At 42.5% G+C, this 18,924-nt stretch overlaps 3 protein-coding genes and 7 non-coding genes across 11 annotated transcripts; 9 read left to right on the forward strand and 1 right to left on the reverse strand.

The window, feature by feature from the left end:
• Positions 1-359: 359 nt before the first annotated feature.
• On the forward strand, positions 360-1,074 carry LOC127768013 (60S ribosomal protein L27a-3-like). Its single transcript, XM_052293513.1, has one exon. The coding sequence runs from the start codon at positions 440-442 to the stop codon at positions 878-880; it is 441 nt and encodes a 146-aa protein (XP_052149473.1). The 5' UTR covers positions 360-439; the 3' UTR covers positions 881-1,074.
• Positions 1,075-1,414: 340 nt separating this feature from the next.
• LOC127769096 (small nucleolar RNA Z157/R69/R10) lies at positions 1,415-1,511 on the forward strand. Its single transcript, XR_008016665.1, has one exon. It is a non-coding gene; the product is annotated as a small nucleolar RNA Z157/R69/R10 (small nucleolar RNA).
• A 67-nt stretch (positions 1,512-1,578) lies between these two features.
• LOC127769094 (small nucleolar RNA Z157/R69/R10) lies at positions 1,579-1,677 on the forward strand. Its single transcript, XR_008016664.1, has one exon. It is a non-coding gene; the product is annotated as a small nucleolar RNA Z157/R69/R10 (small nucleolar RNA).
• Positions 1,678-1,734: 57 nt separating this feature from the next.
• Positions 1,735-1,866, forward strand: LOC127769113 (small nucleolar RNA snoR80). Its single transcript, XR_008016682.1, has one exon. It is a non-coding gene; the product is annotated as a small nucleolar RNA snoR80 (small nucleolar RNA).
• A 215-nt stretch (positions 1,867-2,081) lies between these two features.
• LOC127769178 (small nucleolar RNA R38) lies at positions 2,082-2,171 on the forward strand. Its single transcript, XR_008016743.1, has one exon. It is a non-coding gene; the product is annotated as a small nucleolar RNA R38 (small nucleolar RNA).
• A 75-nt stretch (positions 2,172-2,246) lies between these two features.
• Positions 2,247-2,336, forward strand: LOC127769108 (small nucleolar RNA snoR20a). Its single transcript, XR_008016677.1, has one exon. It is a non-coding gene; the product is annotated as a small nucleolar RNA snoR20a (small nucleolar RNA).
• Positions 2,337-2,420: 84 nt separating this feature from the next.
• On the forward strand, positions 2,421-2,506 carry LOC127769173 (small nucleolar RNA Z159/U59). Its single transcript, XR_008016738.1, has one exon. It is a non-coding gene; the product is annotated as a small nucleolar RNA Z159/U59 (small nucleolar RNA).
• A 297-nt stretch (positions 2,507-2,803) lies between these two features.
• On the forward strand, positions 2,804-2,944 carry LOC127769131 (small nucleolar RNA snoR137). Its single transcript, XR_008016699.1, has one exon. It is a non-coding gene; the product is annotated as a small nucleolar RNA snoR137 (small nucleolar RNA).
• Positions 2,945-7,179: 4,235 nt separating this feature from the next.
• Positions 7,180-12,084, forward strand: LOC127768370 (transcription initiation factor TFIID subunit 9). 2 transcript variants are annotated; one of them, XM_052293931.1, is made up of 3 exons: positions 7,180-7,533; positions 11,519-11,898; positions 12,029-12,084. In XM_052293931.1, exons 1-2 carry the CDS (start codon positions 7,195-7,197, stop codon positions 11,852-11,854), a joined length of 675 nt encoding a protein of 224 aa, XP_052149891.1. In that variant the 5' UTR covers positions 7,180-7,194; the 3' UTR covers positions 11,855-11,898; positions 12,029-12,084. The 2 variants fall into 2 exon arrangements, with proteins under 2 accessions (XP_052149891.1, XP_052149890.1); XM_052293930.1 differs by having other exon boundaries at positions 11,519-12,084.
• Positions 12,085-15,441: 3,357 nt separating this feature from the next.
• On the reverse strand, positions 15,442-17,882 carry LOC127766281 (protein NODULATION SIGNALING PATHWAY 1). The gene is made up of 3 exons (XM_052291370.1): positions 17,870-17,882; positions 16,240-17,468; positions 15,442-15,471 (listed from the first exon to the last, which is right to left on the reverse strand). The coding sequence occupies exons 1-3, from the start codon at positions 17,880-17,882 to the stop codon at positions 15,442-15,444; spliced, it is 1,272 nt and encodes a 423-aa protein (XP_052147330.1).
• Between the last annotated feature and the right edge of the window lie 1,042 nt (positions 17,883-18,924).

Here is an 18,924-nt window from a genome sequence, read left to right on the forward strand (position 1 = left end):
ATAATTTTGTAAAATTTAAGATATGTCATCCTAACCCACATGTCATTGACTCATGTGGGTCCTACATGTCATTGAGATACCGATGGCATATCTTAAACTTTGCAAAATTATAATGGCATTGTTGCAAATTACCCATAAATCAAAGGGTATCCGACCTATATTAGAAGGACACAAATTGGACTTTTTCCAATAGAGGAGCCCACTCCAATCGAGACACAGCGAGAGGCCCAAGCCCACCTCACTCCCTCGACGCCCCCAAAACCCTAACGCCCCCGCATCCAACGGTGACGACCACCCCACCTCACGATCCAACGGCCAATACCCATTCACCGGACGCTATATAGCCCGCGCCCCACTCTCTCTTCCACCTTCGCCTCTTCCCTCCCACCCCGCCGCCACCCGCCTCCGCCGCCGCGCCGCTCGCAGCTCCGCCGCTGCCATGACAACGCGCTTCAAGAAGAACCGGAAGAAGCGCGGCCACGTGTCGGCCGGGCACGGGCGCATCGGGAAGCACCGCAAGCACCCCGGAGGCCGCGGTAACGCCGGAGGGATGCACCACCACCGGATCCTGTTCGACAAGTACCACCCGGGCTACTTCGGCAAGGTCGGCATGCGCTACTTCCACAAGCTCAGCAACAGGTTCCACTGCCCCGCCGTCAACGTCGAGCGCCTCTGGTCCATGGTGCCCGCCGACAAGGCCGCCGAGGCCGGCGCCGGCAAGGCCCCCGTCATCGACGTCACCCAGTTCGGCTACACCAAGGTGCTCGGCAAGGGGATGCTTCCCCCGCAGAGGCCCATCGTCGTCAAGGCTAAGCTCATCTCCAAGGTCGCCGAGAAGAAGATCAAGGCCGCCGGCGGCGCCGTCCTCCTCACCGCCTAGGTACTACATACTTGGGAGTTGAGTTGGAGGGAGGAGGGTTCTTGATATCTAAGGCGCTAGTTTCTTTATCCTTCAAAAGACTTTGATTTAGCTCTTGTGCGTTTTCTGTTATGGATGTTACTACTGTATGGTATGGCTACTTGAATCTGTGGTGGCAATTCAGGAGTTTTGAATTACATGATTATGCCGGTCTATATCAATATTTGCGTCTGCCGCGTGCTAATCTGATTGCTACATGATCTTGCAGGGTTATATGATAATTATTTTTAATGTTGAATCATTTGCTTTATTGCATTGCGTATCTGATGCTAATTTTGCATTGGTGAACCAGATACATGGTCATGGGGAGGGTTAAATCTAGTTTTTTAACATGTTAGGATTTTGCCTTGTTTAGTGTGTTCTAGGGTAACTCTTATGGTGTGGCTGTATTTTCTAATCTTAAAATTATCATGCAGTATTAGAATACATATACTAGCCAATCCTTGATGTTGGCAACTATTATAACGACTATATTGTAGTAATTGCTATAAATCTGAACATGTGGTGATGAGCAACTTCTTTGTGGACTAGGGTTTCTGATAACACTACGCAGTGTTTGATGACCAAACCCTTTGGTTGTCTGAGCTCCTCTCTTTGGTCTATCACAATGGTTATTTTTGTTTCTATTGTTTTTTTTTATTTCCAACAAGCGCTTTGATATGGGAGTGATGAAGAACAATTTTTATTTGGACTAGAGTTTCTGATACTGCTACTTTGTGGTAGTTGAAGACTAAACCCTTGGCTGTCTGAACTTCCATATCTCACAAATCAAACAGTTGGTTTTTACATCAGGTTGTTGTTTAGACGCGTCCATTACCAATTCTGGAGGATACTGTTCCTCACGGTGTAATGGCTCGGACGCTAGATGATATTCTTTGATGTGTGGTCATATCCTGATTGTTGGTGTTCTTGGTGCCATTCTAATCCTGGAAACGCCACATATATTTGCAGTCTTCTTTTTCATGCAAATTTTATCCCTTTGTAAGGGATATACATGATGCAAAACTTTTTTGTGCCCAATCTGTTGATTTTTCTGTACTGTGACTATTCTTTTATATTGATATATTGAATAGGAACATCTGGTAGATTCCTCCCTAAAACTTTTTTTTTCTTCAAGTTTTATGTAGTACGTCTTGCTAATTTCATTGCATGGCCTTCCTTTCAAGGTGAATGATGAAATCACAAGTAAATACAGTTATCTCTGTCTGATTCCTTTCTAAGGGTGCTGAGAATACTTAAATCTGACACATTAATTCTTATACAACTTCTTTTATGCTTTTTTGGCTGATTAAGTTATTTTTTTGTGTTTGTGGATTGTTGGATCTTGGCCAACACATGATAAGGTTTCAGAATTAGCATACAGTTGTTGTTTCTGGAGCTTTGTTGATACTAATTATGAACTAGGATGGTCTGAGGCTGTTCGCAACGCTACAAATATGCAAAAAAAATTCTTTGTTGGATCATCTGTTTTACTCCTTTGGTTTCTTTGTTGGATCGATCTGTCTCTGATGATGATGTATTTTTATACTTTCGTTCTTCTGAAGTTGTAATGTGGAAGAACAATTTGGAGACCTGAACTGAGGGGTTCATCGATCTATGCATATACCTGCTGTCTAGTTACTTTGAACGTGTCTATTCTTTGATGGTCCCCATGGAGATTTGTGGTTATGTTAAATTAGAGGGCTGATTCGTGTTTCAAGTTAAGTTTCAGCGATGTCTGGTGAAATCTGGACATGTTTTGAGGGTGTTCTTGGTACAACTAAATTCATAGATCTGTTTTTTGTTCTTTATATTTGTTTTCTAATGCTGCTGCGAGGCCTTAACTGAGACAAAACGATTGTGCCTGTGCTCTTTTTGAAGTGCAAAAAAAAAAATCCTGGCGATGTTGCTTCACGACTGGATGAATGGCCTGATGATATAATTGTTTGGTCATTCTGTAGAGAGAAGCATAGATTGATTTCGGCCAGAATTAAACAGCATGGCGCCTTGTTACACCGTCAGTGTTACCTGTCTCCTGGCACATCTTAATTTCCGAATTACAGTGTTGTTCGTCAGTCACATTGTAATTTTCAAACACGACTAATGTGTTTTTTTGGTTGATTTATTTGATGTGGCTTTTGGTCTTGTTTGGGGGAGTTTCTAGCTGCTGCAGCTTTTTTCAGGATAAACAGTCCAGCCCAGAAAATGAACTAAAGCTAGAAGCTGTTAAACCCAACTTTTCTAGATTCTTAGAAGCTGGTTGTAATATCGTGTAAATAATGTAGCGAATATTTATCAGTTATGGGTCTGCTAAAGCCTACACGCTTCATCCGGGACATCTAACTATTTGCTACGTTGGACATTTAACTATTTGTTACGTTTAATTACTTGCCACACATGTCAATGGCATGTGAGTACTTATATGTTAATGGCAATGTAGGCTCAGATTTATTGGTTTTAACTATTTGACAAGCATGTGTCAATGAAATGTGAATCCTCATGCGTCAATGTTAATGTAGCTAACCATCCGTAATTGCCACTTCATCAGTAACAAACATTAATCGGTTTCACATGTGATCTCTTTCTGTATCTCACGCGTTGTCTTCATCATCGGCAGAACTCCTGTTTCACTAACGTCGACGCGGTCGGGTCAGCTCTTGTGGTTTTGGCGCGTCCCTGCCCTGAACGTCGGCACAGAGCTGAGCTGCACCTGCGTCCCATTTTGGCGGTGTGCTACCACGGTCTGAGACGCGTTATGCAGATGCACGCGTCGTGTCCATGCCCAATGTACATGTGCAGCACCTGTTACTAGTTCTCATCGCCATGAGGCCATCAGAGGGCATCCATCGGCCGATGAGATCATGTTCAGATAATTGACGATCGATGTTATGGATCAACAGTGGCGGAGCTAGGTTTGGAGGAGGGGGGGGGGGGGGGGGGCTCAGCCTTCTTCTTCCTCCTCCAGCCCCCTCCCCCCATTTTCTTCTTCCTCTCCCTCTTTTTCCTCCTCTCCTCCCTCAAATTTCCATGGAGTCCAGCTGGGTAGCGGGGGCTCGAGCCCCCGTGAGGCTCCGCCGCTGTCGATCAAGGATCACGAAAGAAGTATGTGTATGGATAGATGATGTTGTTAACTAAAGAAAGTTGCATACGTTGTGAAAGGATAGATGATGTTGTTAACTAAAGAAAGTTACATACATTGTGAATGGGCGTAGTTTAGTGGTGGGTCAAGCAGGAGGAGCAGGGCGAGACGCGCCATCATGGACGGCCTAGTGAAGTAGTAGCGCGGCGGTGTACAAACGCCTTAGATCACAAATTCTAGTAAGAGATGTCATGATCTATGATATAGAGGGGATGTCGTCATATATGTCCCACTTGTATTTTTCAATTTTTTTGGTGACTGGGCTATAGCGTATATGTCATATCAGTGAAAACCATATACAACTTGAAGACGTCGATATATATGGTCTTACGGTTTAGGGATACGAATCAGATTCAATCTATAGTTAAGAAAAGGAAAAAGTACAAATCCCCCTCCCCCGCGAACTATCGCGGTCGACCGAATTATCCCCCAAACTCAAAAAAAGGGACAAATTACCCCCAACCCCCCTCCAAACCAGAACGATTTTGATCCTACGTGTCTACTCTCCATCTCACAAAGAGTACCGTTCTAATATTCAAGTTTCGTCCCACAAACAATACAATGCTACCTTGTCCTTTAGCCGCTCTTCATTCAAACTAGAAAAGAAACACGGCTTTGTCGCATAATGGCCTAGCCAATAGGAAATATCAATGGGACAACCTGTACAACACTTTAACGGGTCAGTTATGTAAACTTTTGATTCTTTGAGGAGAAAACCGAGAATGTGTGTTTTTATTTATTAGCATCCAGATCAATTCCTTCTCGGCATCTCTCGTTCGTTATGATCAACCATCACCTGCATTGATATCTGCTTCTACTTCCTCCCTCACCCCTGTCCTCTTTGGCTTTCATTCGACACCATCGGCCGTCTCACCAAGTACTAGGTCCTCCTCCTTGAGGCCACATCACTACCACAGAATAGGAAGCCTGAGTTATTATTGTCCCTCCCTAGTTTAAATAGGATGATTGTTTTGGCTCTCTTACCTATAGCTATTATTCTAGCCCAACTGGCGAAAACTCAAGAAAATGGTGCCCTTTCTACCATTAAATCAACGGTTGCCAGCTTAAATAAAAGAAAACTTGATGCCTCCCATAGATCACTCCACAGGAACATTAGATTTCTAGAAGGGTTGTACTATGATATTGGGATGTCAATTTCTATTCCTATAATTAGTTGATTTCCATCGTTACATTGCTCTTGTATAAATTAATGATGTATATTTTATCTAAGTTGATTGTAGTATATCTCTATAAATACGCAAAACACCCTTCAGAGGTGCAACAATTGCAGGAGCTAGCGCCGATGCGATGACATTATGGAGGAAGGCTTGAGTTGCTGGTGGAGTTGATGATGATGGATCTGAGCCACGGTGGTGGAAGCGGATGGCAGTGACAAGCGATTTGGGTGAGTGACAGCGCCGATGTTGGAAGTGGATGGTGATGGCGAATGGATTTGGGTGAGCGATCGATAGTACTGGTGCTGGTGATAGATCTAAGCTAACCGAGCGTTGGAGAGATCGATAGCTAGCTGGATTGATTGTTGTGTGTGTGGAGTAGGAGTAGTTACATTCTCCTTTATTAGTGCCCTATGCATGAAGGGGATAGTAAATAGTCACTTCTTCTTAGTATACAAAGGTTACCTCTTCATTTTCTTTAGGTAACTTCTTTACTTTTCTAGAGAATTCAGGGGCCAACTAATATATTTAGTTTTTTTTCCCTACCTAGAGCATTCATAGATATAGTACATTAGAGCATCTCCCTGGACACATGGCAGATTTTGGGAGGGGGCTTTGCCTTATTTCTAAGATGCCACGTGGCCCAATAGGATGCAAGATCTTGGACCCTGCATTAGGTCTTTAAGATTTATTCTCATATTGCCCCAATCATCCTCTTAAGCTCCTAACCACCCCTCACAATGAGGGGTATCTACATCATTTATCTTCCGTACATTTTTTTTCTTTTGAGTGCTAGAATTGCACTTTTTATGGTATGAAGATAGGAGCAAGTTATTCAAAATCATCAAAAAAGAAAGTTATTCAAAAGTACCAAATGCGGTTTTTATAACCCCTCATTCTTATCATAACTGTTCATACATTAGTTACTATTTCTCATTAATCACTATAATCCTTAAAATACTGTCCTTTTAGGTATTACCTGTGCATATTTACCTTCTAAATACCCATTACAACATGCAGAGTATATCCGCTATTTAAGAAAACTATAAGTCCATATTGCAAAAGATCCAACACTGCATTGATGAAACATCGTCGTATCTCTATTAAAGCTGGAGATTAAACACCATCGTACTACTTTGTCTAGGCACAAATTATGTCCTCTCTCAAAATGCAACTTTAAACAGCAAAGTATATTATAAAGTATATATAAAACCACACATAAATGTTTTTATAATTATAGAGAAGATACACATACTATACATGCACACACCTACGAGTTTACCATCTTAATACACACCTAGATGAATTATAGACTAGGATACCTAAAGTTTGTATTAGAACAAATATTTGTGAGTATAGAGAATATCTCGTAGTTGTATATTACTACCAGTCGTATAGTTATATCAATTATTTTCAAGATAATATATCCATCGGATACACCATGATCCTACCTACAATGATGCATTGTTTGGTCACTGAAAATCACTAAAAGTCCCCCAAAAGAGTAATCTTAAAAAAAAATCCATATGTTTGGCCAAAGTTATGGAAGCAATACTTCATCCGTTTCATAATGTAAGACTTTCTAGCATTGCCCACATTCATATAAATCTTATTAAATCTACACATATATTCATGGCTAGTTTATTATTATTATGGATAAACTTCCTAACATTGTCTACATTCATATGAATAAATTTTCAAATAAAATAAAAAATAGCCAAGAATAAATTTTCGAATAAAATAATAAAAAAACTAGCCAGAATAAATTTCGAACAATTTTTTTAAAAAAACTAGCCATGAATAAATTTTCGAATAAAAAATTATTTTGGAAGAAAATTTTCGAATAAAATTAAAAAGAAGAAACCCTAAAGGGCACACATACAAATACCTCTCCCTACTCCCTAGTCTACAGTAGAGCGGCTGCCCGAATCGAAACCCCACCACCCGCCGCCGCCGCCGCCGCCGCCGCGACACCTGACGCCATGGACCCCGGCGGCCTGCGCCCAGCGCCCCAGTCGGCCGCCGCCGCCGCCGCCGCCGCGGCTGCGGGGGCGGGGGCGGGGGCGTCCGCGGCGGACGAGCCCCGCGACGCGCGCGTGGTGCGGGAGCTCCTGCGCTCCATGGGGCTGAGCGAGGGGGAGTACGAGCCGCGGGTGGTGCACCAGTTCCTCGACCTGGCCTACCGCTACGTCGGCGACGTGCTCGGGGACGCCCAGGTCTACGCCGACCACGCGGGGAAGCCCCAGCTCGACGCCGACGACGTCCGCCTCGCCATCCAGTCCAAGGTCAACTTCTCCTTCTCCCAGCCGCCGCCCCGCGAGGTAAACCCCAATCCCCCCATCTTGTATCTCTTCTTCCATTTCACCCCTTTTTGCCGGATTCTTATGATTCTTTAGTTGCTTGATGGGATTTCCTGTGCTAGAATCGTAGATTGTTGCCGTGCCCCTACCGTTTCTTAAATGCAGATCCGTAAAACCCTAGCTTTTATGCCACTCGATCCGGCTTTTGGGTGGGGGGAATTATGGTTTGGTTGAATTGCTGTAGATTGCGCTGGATTAGTGGGTGAAAAACATAAGATTGCACTAGAGGCTTGCATTTTTGGCTAATACTGATGTGATTTTGGTCATTTTGCCCTGTTGTTGGAATTGTTTGTATGCATGTAGACTCTGGATAAGATGGATGGCTGAATCCAGGGATAATGTTCCTGCTCCTTAGAAATTTGGGATTGAATTGTTTAGCACTGCTTGGTTGTATCTGCTATTTTGCTCTCATCGCATACCTTTCTGGTGGGCCAATAATATACTATTACCAGTTTGTTCTGTATTATGATTCATGTAGTGTAGTGAATTCTTTCATAGTGATCAAGACTTCCGAAGTCGAAGCCTTCCATCCGATAATCCTTTATTCTTTTCCATGGTAAAATTTTGTTACATACCTGTAATCAACCTGTTCATGTGTTGACCTAGCCTTTTCCAATAGCTAGCAGCCTGGTTCTTGTTATCTCAGTGGAATACTGATATTCCCATAGAATCAACCATAACAGGCAAACATTCTTCTTTTATGTAAAAGCAGCAGGAAAGTCTCTAATACAAATCATATAAGTAAACTTGAAGCCGGATATTTCTACATATTCTGATTGTAGTTTCTCATAGAGATGCCATGTTTTCAACCTCCATGGCTTCATCCATTAAACATGGAACCATGTATGCACATGCATGGTTGTGATAATTCTATCACTAGCAAAACATATGTATCTGCCTATGCTTTGATGGTGGTGAACATATGTATCTGCTATGCTTTCTATGAAAAGCAGGGTTCTTTGGCCTTTCATCTAAGAATAGTTATATTTTGAAATATAAAAAGTTATTAATCTTAATATATGCGCAGATGTAGTGTGTATGCTGGTGAAGGCTCGAAACTTGTGTGCGGCTGTGGATGATTTACAATATGGAAGCCATGCAATATGCATACTGAAACTTATTGCAGACTCTGCACTGCCTACTTATTTGTAGTTAAATTAATTGTATTCACTTGTTTTGGCGGGGAAAAATAAATGTGGTGCCAGTATTCCATTGTCTATGCTGCATATGCGCTTGGGGTTTCCTTTAGGTGACCTAGGCTGACCAATCAAATGGTTACGCGCCATCTATTTAGTGCCTAACACCTTTTAGACCAGTGGTATGGAAAATCATGGTTTAAAGTTGTAGCACCACATTAGTATGACAGTCCAGCTAAGAATTACTGTTAAGGAAAGGTGCCAATCAACAGAAGCAGCCAACTTAAACCTGAAGTTACTTGTTTTTGTCTAACCATGTTACAATTTCAAAAAGGGAAAGAAATCTTTACAATGTTAGGATTAAATCTAACTTGTTTAGGAGAAGCACAGTCATTTCGTTTCTTATTGATGTTGATTTCACTAAAAAAAATGAAAAAGCTCAACAAATTTTTTAATACACTTTTTGGCTTATGCTAGAATCAATCAGCTATGAACTTTTTGAATCTCATTGATGTCCATTGGAAGATTATTCTTTTACATAGTTTTGACTAAGTCCAAATCTGACTTGTTTACGAGAAGAGTACAGTCATTTCCTTTCTTATTGATGTTAATTCACTCAAAAAATAAAAAAAATCTGAACAAAGTTATGCTCTTGGACTTATGCTAGAACCTATCAGCTCTGAAATCCATTAATGATATTTGGAGTATCAGATTTCCACCATTTCAATGATTATGGGGCACCTTGCATTAATTGGAGGGATTACTTTTTTAAGTAAATATGTTATGGATTAGATAGGGTAAGGGTCCGAAGATCAGGAGATAGGGCTCTCGCCCTCTAATAGTGCTGGCAGGGCTTACCCCTGCTGAGCTAAAAAAGGCTCTGAGGCTTAGAGCTAACTTCAAGAGATTCATTGATTGATTCACGATAGAGTATATGGGGTCCCTTTATAGATAGAGCGGACAGACTTCCTTAACATCTAAGGAACTAATCTCTAATATTGTAGAAACCAATCCAATGCCTCTCTAGTTTACTATAAACCTCATCTCCTTCCTAACATTATTTGATTTACTCCTAGTTTATCATGCCTAAACTGCCACATGGGCCTGGCCCGTGCCCATAACAAAACAAAGAAAATTATATTGAAATGAGTGCTAATGTAGTGAGGAATGTTTTTGATGATCAACATGTTTCCTGTGGAACAACACCACAGGTTATTTTCCCCCGTCTTATCTAGTTATTGTAAGACTGATTATCCACAGTTGAACGTCTGCTTCTTTGCAGTCTGAATATCTGGTACATGTGGATTATTGGTATTGAAAACAATTATATTATTCAAGCCGCAGACTTGCAGTCATTAGATGAAACAGTGATATTACATGCCATTCTATTTTTGTACCACACTACTATACTTAGCCTTTTCTTACACTTACATTTCTCAACTCACTAAAGATCTTCCAGTACACACCTCTTCATGTGACAACACATTGATGAGCTTTTCTTCAGACCCCTTTGGAGAATACTTATCAGCTGGCCATGTTTTTTTCTGAATCTGCTGATTTGCTGGTTAATCTGGCCAAGAGTGTTTTACTGTAAATCGCTGTTTCAGGAATTTGTATGTCCTAACAACCACGAAATAGAACTGTTATGTGCATTTGTGCCAGTGCATGATTATTTTGTTTTTGCCTTATAGTTCACTTGATTGCTTATTCCCTTATCATTGATTAGGCGCTGAGGCTTTGGGTTGCTCACTGGCAGTGGCATGTGTCCAACTCTTCTCTGTCTTCATTGTTCTGGCGGTAGCATTGTTTGCAGGTGGCTCAAAGGGTACGATACCAGGAGTGAGGCAAAAATAAGTAGTTGGGCTTCTTGTGTTTGGTGGCCTGGTGGATTCTTTGGCCTTTTTTGCTTGCTATTTCCTCATCCATTAGGTATTATCTTCTAGTTCATATGGTGTTGCTTCCCCATAAGTGCCTAGGCATCCATGCAGTGGTCTGACAGCTGGGACTTTCCCACACCTTGTTCCGCGCTTACCATGCTGGGCCTATTTAATTTTAGAATGCACGGCTAGGTTTATGGCAACAACCAACCAAGGTTTAACTTTTACATTAGGAGCACCACTGAGGTAAGGCTATTAATAGTTGTGGTCAAGTATGGGCTCTTAATTATCTAACAATATGTTCTTAAGTACTGTTCTGATCACAAATTGGAAGATTTTGTTATTTAATTTGATCCCTTTGGAATTAAAGATTACATATTACATTTTTGTTGTGGGATATGATGGATTTTCTCTCCCCATAAATGCTATACAAGCACTAAAAGGAGCCATGTTATGATTTATTCTGTATTTTTGTCAGTAGGCAGCCACTGAAGGTTTTCAACATGTAGAATTGCTGATTTTACTATATCATGCAATTGGTGTTTCATCACCAACATGAATGTAATTGCTCTCTTTTTGCCCTTGATGGTTAATGATACACGTGCCAATGAATGAAAGCCCTAGTGGAGATTCTGGGAGACTTAGATTGTCTTGCTTTTTTTTTTTGGATGATATGTCTAAGTTGGTCCTTTGGTTAGAGGGATGAGATCGATGGTTCCTGCTGTTGTTTGGTTGGTGGGATCAGATGGTATTTACATGAGTAAAGTAAATTAGAAAAAAAATATTTAAAATATACAAAATGTTGTTGACTAAATAAAAAATGTTATTCCTCTCTGGCGATTTATAATTTAAATGATGGCATAGAGGACCCCATGATTTTGTGCTTATTCAAGTCGTCTTCCATCTAATACTAGTCATTTTCTCCTTTGACAGGTTCTCCTTGAGGTGGCACGGAACCGGAACAAAATCCCGCTACCCAAGTCGATTGCTCCACCTGGCTCAATTCCTCTGCCACCAGAGCAGGACACGCTGTTGAGCCAAAATTACCAGCTCCTAGCTCCGTTGAAGCCACCGCCTCAGTTTGAAGAAACAGAAGATGACAATGAAGGAGCCAACCCTACTCCAACCTCAAACCCGAGCAACCCTAGTCCAAACAATCTGCAGGAGCAGCAGCAGCTTCCGCAGCATGGTCAGAGGGTTTCTTTCCAGCTCAACGCCGTTGCTGCCGCCAAACGCCGAGGGACCATGGATCAGTTGAACATGGGCTAACTGTTGGTCGTTGGCTGGTTTCTCGCTTCCATCTTGCAAATCTGGTACATTGTCGTGTTGCAAATCTGGTACATTGTCGTGTTGCATTGCCCAACAAATTCTTGCTGGGATGGTGCTGTTACTCTTAGTTTGTTTGTTGTGAGATGAGAAGTTAATAAGCTTTAGCTTGTGCAGATAAGAACAATGCTTTAGGAAAGGGAAATGATTTTGCAAGAAGTGTGCATGCTGTTCTTCTTCGCTGGTTAATTCCTTACCGTCATCAGAGTTAGTTGTTGAAGTTCTTTTTACAGCTTCTCAAGAATAGAGATGTGGTTTCTTCGTCTTGCACATCTATTGGTTTTTTTTTGGGAGTAGCTATATAAAGACGCTATATTTTTTTTCACCAAAAGATAGTCAGCATGTATTTACATTATAAGTCTCTAAATTACATATATAATTAGTATGTAATATTAGTATGTAATTATAGTGTAAGTATGATGTAATTATATTGTAACTAACCTGTATACTAATTACTGATACTCAAATTTGTTTATATGAATTCCTATATCTTTCTACTATTAATTAAATAGGTGGTTTCTGTATACCGCTAATTACCGTATTTTAGAGAGCCTACGCACGTACTACTACTACTACACGAATCTCAACGAAGCATCAATGGTCTAAAATCTAACTCTGATTAGCAACAAAATATGGCGCACCAAATTTAGCAAATCTTTTTTTTTATCTTACAGCAAGGATATAATTCTCTTCGTTTTGAAAATAATCTATCTCTACATTAGTCCTTCAATTTTAGGTGTTTTCTCTACATTACTCCTTGCATCAGTCCGGAGGCATCATCTAACCTCGCTTCAAATAGTGGTTCTAGTTTCGAATCAAACCATTGATTTTATGCAAAATGAAACTACCTGCTGGCTGTTATCCCTCATTAGTCCTTTTTAATTTTCATTAAAATTGGTAGGTCAATATTATACACCGTTAGATAAAACTAATCATAAAACAAACAAAATACTATGGGTCCCACCTCTCCTCTTTCTCCCGTAGTTCACGTACGTACTCCATACATGGGTATATACGTAGTACGTACGGCTCCCTCCATTTTTTTCCTTTTTTTCTTCTTTTTTCCATTTATACAATTGATATTTTTTTAAAATAATCATAATTTTCCAAACAAAGAATATACCATCATATAACTCTTTATAAACACATGTAACTAAATTAGCTCCACAATCTTTGAAAATAAAATTTATACCATTATATGTTTACCCATTAAATCAATAATGTAAGATAATTTTCACTTAAACCGGTGTACTCAAGTACTTTGTACTATTATTTATACATGCACTTAAACAGATGGACCCATTATTTAAATCATCGGATTTATTTTTATTACTTTGGACTATTATTCTCAAATAATTAAAGTCTACACCATTGTATTGCGTACCCATTAAATTAACAATTTAAAATCTATATTAACTAATTTACATTTACACTAGAACCGGTAGACCCATTATTTAAATCATCGGATCTATTGTTAATAAATAAAATGTTCGAAGTTCTCTTTTTTTTGCCCGCAGCACAATGTATATTTGCACCTTTGCCTTTCGCACGTGTGATAAAGTGTTGTGTCTGAGGCATCTAAGGTGATCACGACCGCTACAGCACTACCACTTTTGCCACATATCAAATTATATATGGAGATGATTAATTTTGTTAATAACATGAAAAGAGAATTAAAGGTGTGATGCAGCGAGAGAAGAATTAAGCACAGTGGGATGAGTTTTTCCAACACTTAGCTCTATTTAAGCTGAAACCAAGAGTTGATTACATAATAATTATAATGTATTGTGTTATGTCGTATTTGGATTTTATATTATTTGTTCGCACAGTTGAAAGAAATCATTATGTTATAAATGTGAGCACAATATTAATATTAATGAATATCAATAGAACTCTCACTAGGACAAGAATGTTACAAAGGAGTTTAAGGCCCTTTTTTATTTCCTGATTCCATCTTTTGGATTTTTGTTTGCATGCTCCACGCTTTCCAAGTTCCTAAATGGTGCTTTTTTTAAACAACTTTTTAACTTTTTAGAAGTTAATTCATTCGTTTATAATCTCAAATAGCTATCACATAAATAAGATAATTCATCAATTTCAATTTCAGTTGTCCTAAACCCTAAGTAGTACATTTTTTTTTTCATGCGAGTCATGGTGATCAATAAATTGGTGATCAACGCATAATCAAGATCGTAAGATGAATATGTAAGAGCTACTATGAACAATTATAAATAGATGCCAAAATTAATTGCTATTGATCAGACTTCTAATGGCTTGCTAGCAACATATTTAATTTATCTCTACATGTATATAAACATGGACGAAGCTAGAACGAATATTAACATATATCCCATACATATATATTACATGGTTAATATTCTAATCACATGTGGTAAGTCCATTAAAATTTCTTAAAATGCCCCCAAGCTGCCACGTGGTGCTCTAATAAATTAGAGAAAATATTAGAAATCGGTGGGTCCAATATTATAAACCAATCTTAGAACGAACTAAATATATGAGGTCCCACCTCCCCACCTTTGGTATACACCTACGTACGTGGGTACCTACACTTCCCCTCCACATTTTCATTTTTCCCTTTCTTCTTTTTCTCCATGTATACGCTTCTCTCCCTTTCTTATTATATCATGCGCCCTCATGAGACGATTTAATCACAAGAATTTTGAGTATCTTGCTCTCGTATTTTTCATTTGTAGCCATACTACAAGCAATAGTTTACTATTTACTCGAGAAAGAAACATGATTCAAAAGTTGTAAGTACTTAATCCATCTCCTACTCAAAAGTTTGTGAATGGATTTTTAAGATACCTTAAGAAAAATAGAACCCTTAAATTATTATAAAAATTATTACAAAATAACAATATCCAAACTTTAGTTTTTCCTTAATCTATGAGACAAAATTTTTAAAAAAATAATAAAAATCTTACCATTCAATAATATAAGTGCCCGTGCATGCGTGCGGGCCACCTTCCTAGTGCAGCTAAATTTTTCTCAAAATTTCGGAGATTTCGGGATTTCGGTGACCCCGATACAAAAGCGTCAACCGATAGAGTGAACCCTGGTTTTGTATAATTCATACATTTGATTATCCAAAGGTCAGAAAATTAAGATGATGTAATGCAATAATCCAAAAGCCGGAAAAAAAACTATAATAATTTGATCTGTTTCTTCGGGTGGAGGGACTGGAAATTTTGAGAGTAGGTGCAGCTGAAGCATTTTAAATATAACCATTAGCTTTTAGCCTTTTACTTGCAAACTAACTTTGCAGAACCCCAGGTAACACTACATCTTCTCAGAGGGAGAATCTGTAGCAAAAAAATGTGCCAAGTAGTCCTACGGAGTATTATTTACTCTCTCAGTGTTCAGTTGATTCTGATAACAGTAATTATACATCACATGGCATGATTTTGATATTCTAGGAGTATAGTAAATACATCATTGTGCAACACATGCGCCCTCAGTTTAAAAATGACAAAAGAGATTAAAATTTTACCAACTGATTCTGTCTGTGATCAATCGATCGCTTGAATTGCATGGAAGTCCTATTTACATGCCAACAACAAATAGGCGAAAAGCAACTATCTGCTACTCTCTCGTCTCATAATATAAGTGATTTTGGTTGGATGTGATGTATCATACTATAATAAATCTGAATAGAGGGCTGTCCAGATTCATTATAGTAGAATGCGTCACATCCACCCAAAACTGCTTGTATTACAGGAGGGAGGGAGTATTGATTTGCTCAAAATGCAGCACGGAAGAAGGAAACAATATAACAGTAGCTAAATATATCGGCCTTTAATAATCAATTAATTTGCACAAAAATGGCTAATGCCAAACGCCAAATGCTTGCAGCCGTCACTCATCCATCGACGGCCGCCCGCCGCCGCCGCCGACCGCCGGCCGCCGGCCGCCGGCGTTCTCCGGCCAAACCAGACACGCATATGAATAAACTCGAGAGGAGCACAGCTGTGTGTGGCCTCATCGTGCGTCCCATCACGCCGTAGCGCTTAGTAACGGACGGCCCTGATCAAATCAACCCGGTCACGTCGTCTCCCATGGCCACGTCACCTGTTCGTCCGCTACGCCGCCGGCCGCCACAGCGAGCAGAAGGACACCGGCTGCCCCTTCCACCGCAGCGCCACCGCGGCGGCCGCCGGCGACGGCGCCGACATCTCCCACCCGCTGTCGTACTTGCGGAGCAGCGACCTGGCGGACTCCACCGCCTCCGCGCCGAACGGCGCCTCCTCGAACCCCGCCGCCGCCATGCGCTCCCTCCACCCCTCCCTCCCTTCCCCGGCGGCGGCGACGTCCACCGCCGCGAGGATCGCGCCGGCCTCGGCCTCCAGCAGCCGCCGCTCCTCCACGTCCTTCCCCTTGAACGCCGCCGACGTCGACTCCAGGAACCGCCACAGCAGCTCCAGCCTCGCCGCGAACTCGCCCGCCGCGCTGCCGCCGTCGCCGCCGACGACGCCGACGCCGGAGTCGAGCTCCGAGAGGACGACCAGCTCCGGATTGAGGCCTCTCGCCTTGCGGAGGACTTCTCTTCGCTCCTCGGCGGCGGCGTGCCCGAGCCTGAACTGGAGGCACACGACGAGCGCCTCGCCGTCGTCGCCGGGCACGGCGTCGTCCAGGGTGGCGGCGCGGGAGATGCGGAGGTCCAGGTTGATGGACTTGGAGTACCGGAGGAGGTGCGGCGAGAAGTCGTACCCGGGAGGCGACGCCGAGAATGGCGCCACCGGGGAGGTGGCCGTGGCCCCGGGCCCGACCACGGTGAGGCGGACGGACGGCGGCGCGCGGCCGCCCGGCTGCCGCGTGAGCGACTCGAGGAGCGTCGGCCACTGCACGCCGTGGGAGACGCCGAGATCGACGACGTGGAGCGGCCGGGGCGTCGCCCCGGCGGCGCCGCACGTCGAGGCCTGCGCGATGGCGGCGTTGGCCAGCGCGTTGGGAAGCGCGAACCAGGGGCTCACCTCGTGGAACCTGATGAGGGAGGCGCGGAACAGGCGCGGCTCGGCGGCCGCGAACGCCGGCGTGGGGCGCTCGGAGCAGGGCGGCACCCGCACGGCCGCGGCAGCCGCGGGGCCAACGGCGGCGGGGAGCCAGCGCGCGAGCGCGCGCAGCCCGTGCGCGGCCAGGCGGTGGTTGGCGTCTCCGGAGAAGGACTCGAGCTCGCCGAGGACGTAGAACAGGTGCTGCACGCGCGACAGGTTGCCGGCCTCGACGGCCACCGCGCACGGGTTCAGCAGCTGCTCCGCCCACCTCATGTCCCGGTCGGACCCTCCGCCGCCGCCCTTGCCGCCGCCCCCCTTCTTGCCGCCGGTGTGCCCGGGCGCCCTGTGCGCGGGGGACTTGCGCTTCTTGGACGACGACGACGGGACGTCCGACGGCGACGACGCCGCGGGCGACGCAATGCTCGGCGACGCCGCGGCCGGTGCCGCCGTCGACGGAGGCGACAGCGTCTGCGCCACGACGCTCCCAATGTCATCCTGCTGCGCCGCCGGCGAAGCAGCCCACCACCACGCGTAGCCGCCGCCGCCTGCATCACCACCACCACCAGCGAGGTCGACGTCGGCGGCGAGCAAAGAGGACATGGACTCCTCGAACCAGTCCAAGCCGTTGCCGCCATGGCGCTCCTGCTCATGGTAGCTCATCTCCTTCATGCAAGATCACTGCGCAAGAATAATACTACGCATGGAGCTTGCAAAAATGGAAGAAGCCAAGAAGGCAAGATCGATTGATGATAAAAGCTGATGAGTTCTTGCTCGGTCGATCTCTTGTGTTCTTGGCGCTGGATTGATATTTGATTGACCTGGCCTAGGGCGCTGTTTGTTTCTTAGTTTAGGGTTTGATGAAATGGAGGAGGACCAGCAAATTAAATTGGATTTTGTTAGTGATATTTGAGGGATTATTTTAGGATTGTGCCCTCGTGGAACTGACATATTCCCTGCATCTTTGGCGCATACGGCTCCCTGCAATACACCATTATACTTTATTGAGTTTCTAGCGATTATGCATGGTTCCTTATGATTCTTAACACCCTACGAGCTCCTTTACGATGCAGGATTTTGAAGAAATAGGAACACACATGAATAGCTTTGTCATGTATGATATAGAAGCATACATGATTTCAAAACACATACTCCATTCGTCTCAAAAATAAAGTGAATCTAGTAATGGATATGACATATTATATTATTACAGTACAATGAATCTGGACATAGATATGTCTAGATTCATATTACTAGGATATGTCGCACCCAGTATTAGGTTGGTTTTTTAGGGACGGAGGGAGTAAATACTAGAAGCAGTGCCTTTGGATAGTTCGCAAAAAAAAAACACATGAATTTTGAAGGAATTACTGTAGAGAGCCAAAGAGAGGGAGGGAAACAATTCTACACTCTCGAAAGGAAATCCCCTCACCGTATACATGCTATCTAAATAGTTATAAAAAAAAGAAGATAGATTAATATGCGATATATCACTTTCAAATTCAACTTCAGCAAGTTGCCAAAAAAATGAATGTGAATATACGTTAATTAGGTATAGTTTAATTTGTTCTTTTTCTACAACTTTGAATTTTAATTTGCATGCTTATAGAGTGATATATCACATATTAATCTATCTTCTTAATTTTTTTCATTACTATTTGGTTGACATGCAAACAACGACAGGATGTCTGGTCGAGAGGTTAAAATCCACTCCCCAAACATAGTAGGTGTATTGGACTTCTCAAAAGAAATGAAAACATGGGCTAGAACCCCCCATGTTTATTTTTCTATAGAAGAAACTAACACATAAGATTTTGCAAACTCAATTCCTCCGTTTCTCATGATCTTATAGGAAAAAAAATTCCAAGAATGCCTCTAATATTTCTTTGAAATTCGTTCAATCCAAAAGACCCCTAATTCTGAATTATGCTAGTCAGGACTCAGGACTGACTAAGCTGGTTGCTCCAATGATTGGGATCGAAGAAACCATTATGTTATGTAATT

Source organism: Oryza glaberrima, chromosome 3 (assembly GCF_000147395.1).
Source record: "Oryza glaberrima chromosome 3, OglaRS2, whole genome shotgun sequence".
NCBI lineage: Eukaryota > Viridiplantae > Streptophyta > Magnoliopsida > Poales > Poaceae > Oryza > Oryza glaberrima.